This window comes from Equus quagga, chromosome 15 (assembly GCF_021613505.1).
Source record: "Equus quagga isolate Etosha38 chromosome 15, UCLA_HA_Equagga_1.0, whole genome shotgun sequence".
Classification (NCBI taxonomy): Eukaryota; Metazoa; Chordata; class Mammalia; order Perissodactyla; family Equidae; genus Equus; species Equus quagga.
Window position 1 is genome coordinate 9,998,213 of NC_060281.1, and position 15,667 is coordinate 10,013,879.

General features: G+C 35.7%; 1 protein-coding gene across 4 annotated transcripts in view; it reads right to left on the reverse strand.

Moving 5' to 3' along the window:
- Positions 1-15,667, reverse strand: part of ZNF451 (zinc finger protein 451) — a 79,628-nt gene that overhangs the window by 10,229 nt on the left and 53,732 nt on the right. The window contains exons 13-16 of one of the 4 annotated variants that reach the window (XR_006885207.1): positions 15,256-15,442; positions 7,732-7,800; positions 2,366-2,544; positions 2,180-2,217 (exon numbers count right to left, since the gene is read on the reverse strand). Coding sequence is in view for 2 of the 4 variants with exons in the window: in XM_046638972.1 (XP_046494928.1) it covers positions 7,732-7,800; positions 15,256-15,442 (256 nt within the window). In the remaining 2 variants the exon portion in view is untranslated. Of the gene's footprint in view, positions 1-2,179; positions 2,545-7,731; positions 7,801-15,255; positions 15,443-15,667 lie in introns of all 4 variants that reach the window. The other 3 variants (XR_006885206.1, XM_046638972.1, XM_046638973.1) reach the window with 3 other exon arrangements.

A 15,667-nucleotide genomic window follows, 5' to 3' on the forward strand; every position in this document is an offset into this window, starting at 1 on the left:
TAGAGGATATGAACAGATATTTTTTCCAAAGAAGATATACAGATGGCCAACAGGCACATGAAAAGATGTTCAGTGTCACTAATTATTAAGGAAATGCAAATCAAAACTACAATGAGGTATCACTTACACCTGTCAGAACGGCTATAATTAACAAGACAAAAAAGAACAAATGTTGGAGAGGATGTGGAGAAGAGGGAACCCTCATACACTGCTGGATGAAATGCAAACTGGTGAAGCCACTATGGAAAACAGTATGGCGATTTCTCAAAAAATTAAAAATAGAAAAACCATATGATCCGGCTATCCCACTATGGGGTATTTATCCAAAGCACATGAAATCAACAATACAAAGAGATTTATGCACCCCTGTGTTCACTGCAGCATCATTCATAATAGCCAAGATGTGGAAGCAACCTAAGTGCCCATCAACTGATGAATGGATAAAGAAGATGTGGTGTATATATATGCAATGGAATAACTACTCAGCCATAAAAACGAGACAAAATTGTCCCGTTTGTAGCAAGATAGATGGACACTGAGGATATTATGTTAAACAAAATAAGCCAAAGATGAACAGTGTATGATTTCACTCATATGTGGAAGATAAACAAACACATGGGTAAAGAGAAGAGATTAGTGCTTACTAGAGGGGAAGAGAGTAGGGAATGGGTGAAAGGGATAAATGGGCACATATGTATAGTGAGAGATAAAAACTAGACTACTGGTGGTGAGCACGATGCAGTCTATACAGACACTGATATATAATAATGTACACCTGAAATTACACTATGTTATAAACCAGTATGACCCCACTAAAACAATTTTTTAAAAAATCCTTGAGTGGCTATATTAATATCATATAAAAAAATTTCATGATAAAAGGTACTACCAGGAATAAAGAACATTTCATAATGATAAAGAGGTCAGTTCATTAAGAAGACACATCAGACAGATATATGCAACTAAAAACAGAACTTCAAAATACAAAAGTAGAAACTAACAGATCTAAAGAGAAAAAAATAAATCCACAATCATTGATGAAGAGTTCATGGTCCCTACTGCAGTAATCAATAGGTCAATGAGATAAAAAATCAGAAAGGATAAAGAGCTGATATTATCAACCACCTTGACCTAACTGACATTTATAAAGTATTTTACCCAATAAACACAGAAAACATAGTCGTTTCAGGTCCATATGGAATGTTCACCAAGATAAACCACATGTTGGGCTACAAAGATCTCAATAAATTTCCAAAGATTTAAATTTTACAGAATATATTCTCTTACCACAACAAAGTTAACTTAAAAATTGATAAGACATTCAAATATTTGGAAATTAAACAATATACTTCTAAAGAGCCAATACGTCAAAGAGGAAAATACAAGTGAGATTAGAAAATATTTCAAACTGATTGGTAGCAAAAATACAAGATATGAAAATCTGTGGAACACAGCAAAAGTAGAGGATTAACAGACTACAGGGTGTGAGCCAAATCCAGTCCATTGGCAATTTTCAAAAATAAAGTTTTATTGGGCACATTCACACTCATTTGTTTATGTATTGTGTATGGCTGCTTTCACACTATAATAACAGAGTTGAGTAATTGTAACAGAAACCAGAGGACACACAAAGCCTAAAATATTTACTACCTGGTGTTTTACAGAAAAAGCTTGCTGACCTGGGCTTAGAGGAAAATATATACTTTTACATGTTTATATTAAAAAACAAGGAAAGTTTTAAGTTAACAATCTAAGTGTCACATTAAGAAGCTATAAAACATGAGCAAATTAAACCCAAAGTAGAAGGAAGGAAATAATAAAGAGCACAAATCAATAAAATTGAAAGCAGACTAAAAAGAGAGAAATTATCAACTAAAAAAAGTTCACCTTTGAAAAGATCAAATAAATTGATAAACTTGTAATTAGACTGATCAAGAAGAGAGAAAAACAGGGGCTGGCCCCAGGGTGTAGTGATTAAGTGCAGCACATTCCGCTTTGGCAGCCCAGGTTTGCAGGTGCGAATCCCAGGCATGGACCTATGGACCCACACCACTCGTCAACCACACTGTGGTGGCAACCTACATCTAAAGTAGAGGAAGACTGGCACAGACGTTAGCTCAGGGCTAATAATCCTCAGCAAAGAAATTTAAAAAAAAGAAGAGAGGAAAATAAAAATTACCAATATCAGGAACAAATGAGGAGATATCACCACAGATCCTACAGAAATATAAAAATATATAAAAACAGAATATTATTATGAACAACTTTACACTGGTACATGATAATCTAGGTAAAATGAGCAAATGTCTTTAAAAGCACAATTCTCCAAAACTGACACAAAAAGAAACAAAACCCAAATACTTACATATATTAAAGAAAATGAATTTATTATCAAAAGACTTCCCAGAAAAAAAACTCAGGGCCCAGAGAGTTTTACCAGTGAATTCTCTGAAACATTTAAAGAAGAAATAAAATCAGTCTTGGAGTGAATTCAACAAAATGGAGGAGTAGGCAGCTCTAAACACCCGTCCTTCCATAGAAACACTGAAACACAAGCAGAAACCAGAAGAAACAATTTTATCAAAAGTCTGAAAAACAGTCACAGGTTCACAGCAACCAAGCAAACACTGAATCAAGAAAACACAAAAACAGTAGGAAAGCCTTGTGCTATTTTTACTTGCCCTTTCCCCATCACTCCCTGATTCAGCAGCAGTCTTGAAGGCAGCAGCCCATATTCCTAGTGTGGGACCTTGGTCCAGATGGAGCAGAGCAGAACCTACAAACTTGTGTTTGTCTGTTCTAATCTGTCTCCACTTCAGGGGCCTGGGTTCAGTTCGGGGGTGCGGAACCACACCACTCATCTGTCAGTGGCTATGCTGTGGGAGCAGTTCACATACAAAAAAAAAAAAGAAGGATGATTGGCATCAGATGTTAGCTCAGGGTGAATCTTCCTCAGCACAAAGGAAAAAACGGCATCTATATGTACTAGAGAATTTAGAAAGCCAGGCACATGTCCAGGACAGGAGGCATGCTCAGAAACTACATGAGAAGTCTCTAAGCTTTTGCTACTGGCTGATCTGTAGGCTCACTGCTAGCCTAGCTAAATGTTGAGGGCCCAGCATGCAGCCAATCTGCAAAGACTGGGAAAGGTTGCTTTTTTTAGCTCATGGTATTTAAGGAAATCTCTGTCAAAACACTAGCTGAACACAAGCTAAAGGAAGAGATCTCAATGACTATACATGACAAGGATGCAAAAATAGTCTGGAAAAGTAACTAAACAAATGGACAACTGAAACCTTCAACAATCAAGAACAGCAAACTCTGGGGAAGAGAGAGAATCGGATTTCCAGAGGTGCTACATTAAAATATTTGCATATCTAGTTTTCAACAAAAACACAAAGAATACACAAAAACATGAAAGTATAGCCCATTGAAAGGGAGAAAAATTAAGTTAAATAGTCCTTGAGGAAGCCTAGATGTTGTTGGACTTACTAGACAAAGGCTTTAAACTGTCTTAAATATGTTCTAAGAGCAAAAGTAAACCATGAATAACTAACTAAAGGAAACCAGGAAAACAATATATGAACAAAATAAGAAATATCAATAAAGAGAGAGAAATTATGAAAGGCCACCGAATAGAAATTCCAGAGATGAAAAGTGCAACTAAAATGAAAAATTCATTACAGGAGTTTAACAAATTTAAGCAGACAGAAGAATCAACAAACAAAGACAGCACAATTTATCCAGTTTGAAGAACAAAAAATGAAGAAAAGCAAGCAGAGCCTAAGGGACCTGTGGGGTACCATCCAATGGACTAAGATACATATTACAGGAGTCTCAGAAGGAGAAGGGGCAGAAAAAATATTTGAAGAAATAACAGCCAAAAAATGTCCCAAGTTTGATGAAAGACATGAATCTACACATCCAAGAAGCTCAACAAATGCCAAGCAAGAGAACCTCAAAGAGATCTACACTGAGACACATCATAGTCAAACTGTCAAAAGCCAAAACAACAAAAGCAGCAAGAGAGAAGCAACTCATCACATCTAAGGGATTCTCAATAAGATTAATAGCTTATTTCTCATCAAAAACCACGGATATCAGGAGGCAGTAGGATGACACATTAAAAGTGCTGAAAGAAAAAAAATACTGTTAACCAAGAATTCTATATCCAGCAAAACTATTCTTCAAAAATGGAGGAGAAATTAAGATATACTCAGATAAACAAAAGCTAAGGGAGACTGTTACTAGTAACCTGACCTACAAGAAATGCTCAAGGGAATCCTTCAGCTTGAAATGAAAGGACATTAGACAGTAACTTGAAGCTCTATGAAGAAATAAAGAACATTTATGGGAAGTTATGTCTCTGTTTTCCTTTTATATGGCGAAGTCTATGTCTCTGTTACTCTCCCTTCTCTCTGCCTTAATTTCATTCTCTTGGAGGAGAGGTAATTATGACAGAATAAGAAAGAACCCAGTACTAGGAGTTAGAAGACCTACATACAAATCATGCCCCAATCATTTTGAGGCTGTGAATCTGAAGGCACATAACTTAACGTTTAGAAAACTAAGTTTTTATGTAAAATGAGAGAATATTCTGACTCTCACAAGTTGTTATGATTGAGTAGTTTTGAAAGTATTAGATTTTTCATAAACATTAACTAAATTAAAAAACAAATATACTAGGCTCTGTTATCCTTTTTTTTTAAACTGGACATGATATGGAGTTTTACTGTTTACATTATTACATTTTAATATTAATTACATTTTAATACAATTATATGTAATATAATATTACATTTTAATATTAATAATTATATTGATGACTGCTATTAATTGAAGGAACTCTAAGGCACACTCTTGACATTTATGGAAAGATGGTTTTGCAATGGTAACCATCCACATAATGCTGTCCTCTTTTCTCTTCCAGTGATTTGAGTCAGAATACCTCTCTTAAGTAGGCATACCTCCAGAGCAGATCTCAGATGTGGGTAACAGTGAATAATGAGAATGATGATGATGAAAATCACAATAACAGCAGCAGCAACCAACACATATACCGCCTCTGATGTGCCAGGTTATTCTAGCAAGACAGGTACACTAGTATTCCCCTTTATGGTTGTTTTCCCCATTTTTAAAATGAGAAAACTGACATACAGTGAAGTGACGTGCCCAACATTATGTAACCTATAAGCAGCAGAGCTGAGTTTTAACCCAGGCAGTCCAAATCCAAAGTCAGCACTGTTTACCACCAAGCTATGTGGGCTCTATTTCCCCTGTCTAGTACACAAAATAATGTGCATAGGATCTTTATAACTGGCCTGGATAGTCAGAGACTGATATTGGTCTATAGAGAACAAAGAATGAGACAAATGACGGTGGAGGGAAGGGGGACAATCAGGGAAATTGCCTCCCCAAGGCAAAAGGCCACAAGCAAATTTATCCCGCCTTTTACTACCATTTGTCAGGCATTCACAGTGTTGTGTTGGGAAGGGAAGGAATGAGAAGAGAGTTGAGAAGTTAAACTTTTTTGAGTTTTGCCATCAGGTCTGGACTAGACAATCACTTGGCTTCCATGGTGCAGAGTCAAGAAAATCATCGAATATTCTCCCAGCCAAATGGCCTCTGTCTTAATTTCCTTTTTCTAGTTATAGGGAGTGGGTCCTAGCAGCTCTAACATGTTTTAAGTTTGTTATAAGTTTATTAATTCAACAAACAATCATTACTGCCAAACACTATGCTGTTGAAATAAAGATAAATAAAACATGACCCTACTCCTCAAGGAGCTCACAGTCTAGTGGGGATGAGAGATGCCGATAGAAACTTTTTAAATCCACTTGGTATGGTACAGAGAGGATCTAGAGGAGGCAGTAGTTAGGGGAAAAAAGGAGGGGGGGAAAGGAAGAGTATTAAAAGAAAGTGCAGAAGAGACCATATTTCTTAACTCACATGGAACCCTGTGTGTTTCTCACATTTATTATATATAAACCATCAGGAAATAAAAAAAAAAAAACTGCACACACAACACCTCTCTGATTTTTCTTAGAATTGGAGCATTATGTCCCTACCTTATATGACAACTAGTTACAAGTTTTAAAGTATCTTTTCTTGAATTCTTTAACAGTAATCCTTTTTTTTCCAAACTAAAGAGTCACAAAAATATAACAACTCTCTAAATCTCCAAACCATAAAATGTATTACATAGATAATAAAATGATAGAATTTCTGGTACATATTCATTTATACACATCTCAGATTTCCTGGGTTAGCTAGGAGCCCACAAAACTGTGAAGGCTTCCCAAGTGTGGTTATTTAAAAGTTCTAATTTTGTCTGGCATTTTCCACGGGATTAGTCATGGGTGGCAAATAAAGGCTGCAAAAGTCTGAACTACTTAGACACTCAATGGTGTTTATCTTTTAATGGCTTGATAAACAACCTAGCTGGCAGTTTTGTTTAAAACTTACAAATGTTCTTTCATTTGTTTAACTCATCATTATGTGGCTGCTAAGCACTGAGCTAGACCTTGCAAGATCATGTTGGAAAAACAAGTTGGTCAAAAAGCTGACTTCCAATTAGGCTGTAGATTTACTGCCAACTTTGTTTAACCAGTGAATTTTGGCTATAAGAGAGAAAGATTATAGTTTTCTACTTCATTGAGTGGATAAATCAATTCCACTGCTAGACTCAAATTCCCAAACTCCTAACAGCACAAAGCTCTAGTATGCTCTCAGTCAAGCTAATTGCATTATATGAGAAGTCAAGCAAAAACACAGAAAACAAATCAGCTTGGCCACTGTTTGTGCTTCCTTAGTCACATTTCCCTACTTTCTAGTCACCACATTCTCACTCTCAAATCTTCAGCAACAAATACTAATTGGAATGCATATTAAGATGCCTGCTGTTGTCCTTTACTGTCAAAGATGCCAATAAAATAGTTTCAACTTCAGTGAAGCTTAAAGTATTTTCTAAAATCTGTTGTTTCATTTTTTCCCATGGTTAATAAAAAGCAGTCTGTTATGGAAAAACCAAAGTAAAAAATGAGCATACAGCACAACCAAATATTAGTATATAGCCATCAAATGATCCGATGTGAAATAAATAAAAAGTCCTCTTCACCCTATGGAAGGAAATAACTTTTCCTTCAAGAAGAGGGGAAAAAAATTTTAATTTATAGAAACAGTCCATTAATATTTAGATATAAGTGCTTGTTTTCATGGTTCCACTGTATAACTTCTAATATTCTTAATTTAATACTACTTAAAAGAAATAAAAATTAGGGAACCAAAATCTTCCCCAAGCCCAGGGGTTAGCAAACTGTTCCTGAAAAGGGTCAGAAAATAATTATTTTAGCCTTTTGGGGGGAAGGGGGTCTATACGATTTATGTCACAAATACTCAACCTTGCTTTTGTAGTGTGAAAGCAGCAGCAAAGACAATTCTTAAATAAAAAATGTGGCTGTTTCAATAAAACTTTATTTACAAAACCAAGTGGTGGTCTGGATTTGGTCCAAAGGCTATAATTGGCTGATTCCTGTTCTAGCGTCCTAAACTAGTATTGCCCCTAAATCATCTTACAAGACAAAATGCACATTATCCTTTAAACAGGGAGATAACTTTTTTTAAACTCAGGGATAGGTGGGAGTAGGGGGGATGAAGGGGTGAGAGAGGGAGAAATTTAAAAAACATACAGATACAGTCAAGTAAGGGAAAGGATTAACTCCATTAGGTTACCTTCTGTGGATCTGAATTCTTCTCCTACTGAAGTACTTTTATTACCCAGGTTATCATCACTGTCACATTCTGTAAGGCAGAATCAATAAATGCAAATGTATTTCTAAAAAAGTTACTGTGCCATAATTTATGTATTTGCAAACAATATTATTTTCAATGACTTCTCCCATATCCAAGCTTACTAATTACAATTAATTAGTATTACAACACTTCCTACAGCTTTTTTTCAAATGCTTACCAAATAATATTAGTTAAATCAAAAAAAAAAAACACTAATGAAATAGGCAATTCAATTTTAGTTTTCTATTCAAAAAAATTATCTGAAAAAGTTCTTTTAACATAACTGTTGGGGAAATATAAAATTCTAGTATTTAAAAAAACTAGAAATTAAAAAACGCTAGTGTGTTTATTTGGACCTAGCAAATAAACTCCCAAGTTTCATTTGCATGAAATCATCTTAAAATTTTTAACACTGGTGACAGATAAAATTCTCCTGTATTTTGAAACTTATATGCATTCACCTCTACAGAGACCATAGGTTTAAATTAACGTTGCCTCTGGAATGGCATAAACTCACTTACCTGACATCTCACATGCTTTTGTAATGAGACCTACGGCTTTATAAAAATGGCATAACTTAGTAGGTACTGTAAAATTCACTTTAAATTTGAACGATGGTACTATCAGTGACCTGATATTTGGCTTATCACTTTAAACATATTTAAATATATATACATGTATCTCATAGTGATTGAATCACGGTTTAAATAACTGAATATAAGTCACATGGATTATCTGCTTTTGTGAAAATACGTAAAAACTTGAAATATATTTAAAAATTCAAGATTTATAATTGTTTATAAATAAAAATCACTATATTTCCTTTATATTTCTTTACTGCAAAAATTTGTTATTACAAGTCATCTTTTACCATTCCAGCAAATATACTATTGCTCTTTCTACAATCTGTATATATGTCTACTGCTTCAAATATTTCAAGCAGCATCTCAGGGAAATAAAACATTACATTTACAATTTGAAGAACAATAAATTAAGACTTAGAACATTAGGAATAAAGAGAAAATACCCAAGGTTTCTGTTACTACAATTCAAAGTCAAGGCTAGTCAAAAGCAAGTCTTAATTGGCCTCAACGATTTAGCACTGCACACAAGGCTTAAAGCAAACTGTAGCTTTGATCACAAGGATCAGCTTGACACTAGGTTGCAAAAATTAAAAAGTTTCCTTTGCCTCATTCAGCCCCACCTGTAGAACACAGAAAATCATGAGTATTCTTTCCTGTTTTTATTACCTTGCACAGAATTAATTGCATCAGATAGATTTTTAGGATAGTGCCCAAAGTAACCAACTACAGTCTCATTAACAGGCTGAGGAAACAAGAGGTAGATAGACTTTTAGAATTAAGTTGAACAATTATTTTATACAACGCCTACTTGATAGAGCACAATGCTGCTTCAATCATCTATACTTTCTCAGCATGGGTGAACTTTTACGTTCAATTTTTAAGACAGCTTTAAAAGTCCATGTGATTGGTATGACTCTATAGATACCAACCACACTTAATGCCCCCATCCCATTCAGTCTGGACAGAAGATACAAACCAAACAGATACAAGACAGTCCAAGGGAGTGTTTGAGAGTCAACAAAAACTATCTTGAAGCACAGCAAAATCTGTTTTCAATTTGAATTCACTAATTCATAACAGCCTATGCTCAAGTTCATCCTTGCATTACCTAAGGAAAATATTCTAGGTAAGTTAATACTTCACGTAAAACTGCAAGGAAGATGTTTACCTACTTAAGAACTATAAACAAATGAATATACAAAACTGTTTTTAAAAAGAAAAACTTACACAAATCAAGTCAATGTTCTTCAACTAAGCTACATAACATGGGCAAGGTCTCTTATATAAACATCTCTAAGAGCCCATAAAACTTTTTATATAAGCAATGGTCATCACCAATGCAACAGTGGAAAATGGTAACTCAGAAATTCAGTCATCAAGAAGTATGGCTGGGGTAGGCGCAATAATCTAATAATTTGGGAAGTAAGAATAAACAAAAAAAAAACCTCAAAATGTATGGTCAATGTAGTAAAAACAAGTAGTGTAGCTATTTTATCCAAAGGAGGGTGTTCTACAAGCAGGGGCAATGTCACACAGGGTGAATGAAAAGTGGTGCTGGCGTGGTCCCTTGACTCAGCATGTGCTCATCACATTGACATTACATCTTTACAGTCTCAGGAAAGAAAACAGGGCTTCATTATTTAATGATGAGACAAAAGATCCTAGGGAACTTACAACACTAATCACTTTCCCTGGCTATGTTTGACACATAATCAGCTTATTTTTTTAAGTATCAAAACCCACGATCAAATCTTTTTATCTTCTGCCAAAAAAAAAAAAAAAATGCATCTTCCTAAATGTTATTTCATAAAAACCTTGCATATTTGGTATCTTAACACACACTCCGCAACGTCCTTAGAATGCAGCAGAACATCTCTATCTTCATTCTTCAAGGATATGGTTAGAGCCAGTAATTCACACTGTATTCTCTACATCACAAAAGCAGGTATTTGCATCAGTGAAAGCCTCAGCCTTAGCAGGTGACACCGAGAAAGAGAAAAGCATTTGCTTATGGCCACAAGTAGCTTATTTTAACCTTTCTGGACCTTTGCTCCCTCATTGATAAAATGGGGTAACTTAACATATCCTACCTCACAGTGTTGCAAAGAGGATTAAACAACATGTGGAAGAAGTTCTTTCAACATGTTTAAACATCTTCAAACACCACCAATATAAAAAGCAGCCAGCATGGTGGCTGGCACACAGTAGACTCCCAATAAAGTTACTTTCCTTTTTCTTCTTTAAAACAACATTTAAGTGACAAGTTATATCTGCATCTTTAAAACATGAGGCTTGAGTTAGAATGAATATCTATTTCTGAATAAAACGTTAAAAGGTCCAAAGGAAGAGAAAGTCTACCTGGCTCCTCTGATTAGGATTACTAGAAAAGATCTATGTATCTTAGAAAGTTTTAAAAAAGTGAAGACGGGTACAATATAAAATAGAATTGATGAAGGATAAGGGGACCAAGGTATCAATTAAGGACAGATTAATAGATAACTTTAAATCTCTACAAAGATTTATAGATACACCATAGCTGTAATGAAAATGTTGGTGCTGGAACCCTGATGCTTAGGAGAGATCTTATAGGACAAAAACTATGACACATTCAAATATCAGACTTAGTCTAAAGGCTCACCTTGCTACAAAGAGTAACTGATTTACCCTAACTAACCAAGTCAGAGATCTAAAAAAGCATCAGTAGCAAAAAGTATCACCTGTCCCCTCCCTACCAAGCAAAAAATACCTTATGACCAAATGACTGAACATTCATAGAGGGAACTGGCAACTCTGAACATCTCTATTTTTACCGAGATAAGTACCTCCTGAGAAAACTTTCAATTAACTAAAAAATTGGCAAAGACTAAATATTTAAGATACTATATGTTCACTGATTCTCATGACACTATTAACAGATTCTTCCTGTTTATACAGGAAGTTCCAGTCTAATAAAATCACTTTCTGGTCCTAATAATAGAAAATTTCTGAAAAGTTAGAAAGAAACAAGAGATTCAAACTGATATCATTTGTCTATGCTATAGTGGAGATATTAAAAACTTGAAAAATCACCAGACTACTTGTAAAATAATGATAAATACGAGAGAATGTTTCACCGTATATGACTTACAGTATGAACTTTTGTCACATCCTAAAAATGAGAGTGTTGTGGGTGGGTTGGTTGGTAACTAGGACCCTTGGGACCACAAATCTCCTGAAATTGTATGTGACACTATATACACATGTTCATTTTTGGGGAAAGAGGTATAGAAAGCTTTTCACAGAGTCTCAGAAAGATCCACTGACTCCCAGCCCAAAACCAGATTGCCTTCAAAGCTGTCTGGTTGTCACATCTGAAGATAGGAACACTGTGCTAAGTAGATGAAAGGAGTTATCCTGCATTCTTGTAGTTACCAAAATTACCCTAAAGGCTCAATAGGAATTAGAGTATTTGTTGACACTGAGAGAAATACATATTAAATATCATTTCTTAACAAAAACTATCTACTACTCACAAAGCCATTCGTTAGGAAAGGTGATGGAATAAAGTTATCCAGGAAAGGAACTGTTCTTTGATTTCCTCTTGACACAATTCACTACTGGACAACTTGATGCCTGTAAGTCCTCCAGGAAGAAAAACACTTTTGTCTTAAACCAAACTGAATCTGAACACACTGTGATTCAGTGCAACTTCTGTTTAATTTTTGAGTTACAAGAGCATCTTTAAATCTAGATCTAAAGGCAATATCTTGACTTAAGGACTTTACACTTCTTTGGCCACTTAATTTTAGTAATTTTCATTACTTGTCAAATGTAGTGGTTACAGCACACGAAAAAGTGTTCAACACCACTAATCATTAGGGAAATAGATATCAAAACCACAATGAGATACCACTTCATATCCATTAGGATGGTTACCATCAAAAACAAACAAACAGGGGGCTGGCCCGGTGGCACAGCTGTTAAGTTCGCTCACTCCACTTTGGCGACTCAGGGTTCACAGGCTCGGATCCCAGGCATGGACCTACACACTGCTCATGAAGCCATGTCATAGCAGTGTCCCACAAACAAAATAGAGGAAGACTGCCAAAGATATTAGCTCAGGGATAATCTTCCTCAAGCAAAAAAAGGAAGATTGGCAATGGATCTTAGCTCAGGGCCAATCTTCCTCACCAAAACAAACAAACCAACCAACCCCAGGAAATAACAGGTGTTGACAAGGATGCAGAGAAATTGGAACCCTTGTGTAATGCTGGTGGGAACATAAGACTCTGCTGAAAACAGTATGGAGGGTTCTCAAAAAATTAAAAATAAAATTATCGTATGATCCAGCAATTCCACTCTGGGTACATACTCAAAAGAACTCAAAGCAGCGTCTCAAAGAGATATTTGTACACCCGTGCTCATAGCATCATTATTCACAATAGCTAAAACATGGATGCAATCCAAATGTCCATCAATGGATAAGCAAAATAGGGTTTATACATACAATGGAATATTAATTCACCCTTAAAAAGAAAGGAAATTCTGAAATATGCTATAACATGGAAGAAACGTGAGGACATTAAGCTAACTGAAATAAGCCAGTCACAAAAAGACAAATGCTGAATGATTTCACTTATATGAAATACTTAGTCAAAATCAGAGACAGAAAGTAAAATGGCAGTTGCCTGGGACTGTGGGAAGGGGAATGAGGAGTTAGTGCTTAATGGGTACAGAGTTTCAGTTTTGCAAGATAAAAAGAGCTCTGGGGATGAATGGTGGTGAGGGCTGCACAACAACATAGATGTAGTTAATACCACTGAAACGGACACTTTAGAATGGTTAAGATGGTAAATCTTATGTATATTTTACCACAATAAAAAAAATTGGAGGGGCCAGCCCAGTGGCGCAGTGCTTAAGTTCACACATTCCACTTTGGTGGCCTGGGGTTCACCGGCTTGAATGCTGGGTGTGAACCTATGCACTGCTTGTCAAGCCATGCTGCAGCAGGCATCCCACATATAAAGTAGAGGAAGATGGGCATGGATATTAGCTCAGGGCCAGTCTTCCTCAGCAAAAAAGAGGAGGATTGGCAGCAGATGTTAGCTCAGAGCTCATCTTCCTCAAAAAAAAAAAAAAAATTGGAAAGAAAAACTGAAAAAAAAATCTAGTGGGTAGGAATCATATTTTATTTTTATAGTAGTAATAATAAAAATAGATGCTATTTACTGAGCACCTAAAGTGCTTAGCATACTGTGCTAGACACTTTACACATAACATTAATACTTACAACCTTATAGATATAAAAAAATGAGGCTCAGAAAAAGTTAAGTAACTTGCCTGAAGTCACACAAAGCAGCAAAGTTAGCATTCGAACCAAAGCTCACGTCATTCTCTATGCACTGCACTCTCTCTGCATATCACAAAAATTCAGAATAAAGTACACATGTGCCCTCTAAGAGCAGTAAGTTCAAAAGAGTACTGATTATGAATGAATGATAAAAAATGCCTAGAGCATAAGAGACCTTCAGAAGGGAACAATCAGTACACAACAATAACCTACATATATCTTACCTCCAATCCTAATATACTCATGCAGATCTACTAATATGCTGCTCTCATTCCAAATGAAGTTGAAAGAAAGGCAAATGCCTACCAGGTTTCACATTCTACGTTACAACAGAAATGCTCCCCAAAGCAGCAGCACAGGAGGAAAAGGGGGTTGGCCTAGGGTGGCAAAGGTGAAAACTTAAGTATTAAGTAGATACTGTTAAAGATTGGGGAAGGGACAGCAAAAGAACAGAAAAAAAAGAGATCAAAAGGAAAAAAAAAAGGAGTCAAAGATAGAAAAAGTAGACGAAAACAAAAATTACAACATAAATAGGAAGACAAAATTCAGTACTAAGCCATGACATAAATAAGAAAAACAGAGTTGAGTCTCCCTTAAAGAGCACAGTTGGGCCAGAACATCAATGATTCCTAACTTCGCAGAAGTGAACTGATCCACTGTAATGTGTGATTAGAGCCAAGTTCTTCAGAATGGGTTTTCCATCAAAGTGTGGCTCTAAATATGTTCAAAGAAAAAAAATAGCTAGAAGGAGAGCAGAGTTGGAAAATTTAAAGGTATACAATAAAAATGCCCAAAAGCAGACAGTTCTTCATTGAGGTCATTCATCAATAACTTCAAATCTTATTCATGGCTGCCAATTATCAAGATATTTAAAAACTATTCTTTTATTCTCTTCTTTTACCCACATTTATTTCAGAAATTATGAAAAAAAAAAAACCTATCTGAATCCCTAAAATTACATCCTTTCTTAAATACTGGTTAGTGAAACTGGATATCAGCACACCCTCTCAATGAACCATCTCACAGCGGTAGAGAAGAGAGTGTAAGCCGCAGGAATGGGACAGGAGGTACCTATCCTTTCCAACGAAGTCAGGATCTCTCAGGGCTTCATTTTCTCACTGTCAACCTCTTAAATGGTCTTTTTTAAGTAAGCCATATTATTGCTTACTGCTTTCTGGTTTCACCTATAAGTACTCTGCTTTCTGAAAAGCTGAAAATAAATTCGGAATTTCAGCAACAAAGTGAAGATCTGGATTCTGGGCTTTGCAAAACTGTACTAAAATATTTCAAAGCATGAAGATATATTTTATACACATGAATATAGATTTTATCTATTAGATCAAAAAAGGCTCCAGAAAATTATGAATTCATCCTCCTAGAGCACTAAAGAATGAGAGTGAGATGAGGGAAAAATAAAGGAGAGAGAAGTATGAGAGCATGACGGTTTAGTGAGCAGGCAGCAGTTCACTAGTGGACAGCAGTTTATTGGTTTCTCTCAGCAGTGAAGTCTCCTCCTCTTGGGCGGTTTGCACTGTGGCTGCAGCTGCGTACCTTTGGTGGTATCAGATATGCTATTTAACAAGGCACACATCATATCTCCCTCTAAGTGGTGAGGGTTTAGTATATGTGCTGGCCTCTGAGTCTTCTTAAATTGATTCTCTAGCTCCAGAAATCCTTGATCTCCTGAGAGGATGGTGAAAGGAATTTGCTTGGGTAGTTGTTCATCTAGACGGCCAGCCTAAGTTGGAACAAATGGCATGTGTTGACAAAAATTAGCATTTGAGTTTCAAGTCAGGTTACATCTATTTCAGAATGAACACATCATAGAAAGGTATATTTAGCTTATTCCCTAGCTCCCACTAAAGTATAATATAAAGATCTTCATAAATGAAATATACCACATTTAACCAAATATAAAATGCCAACAAGTATAAGATAGCTATTTCATGTACCACTAAGAAAG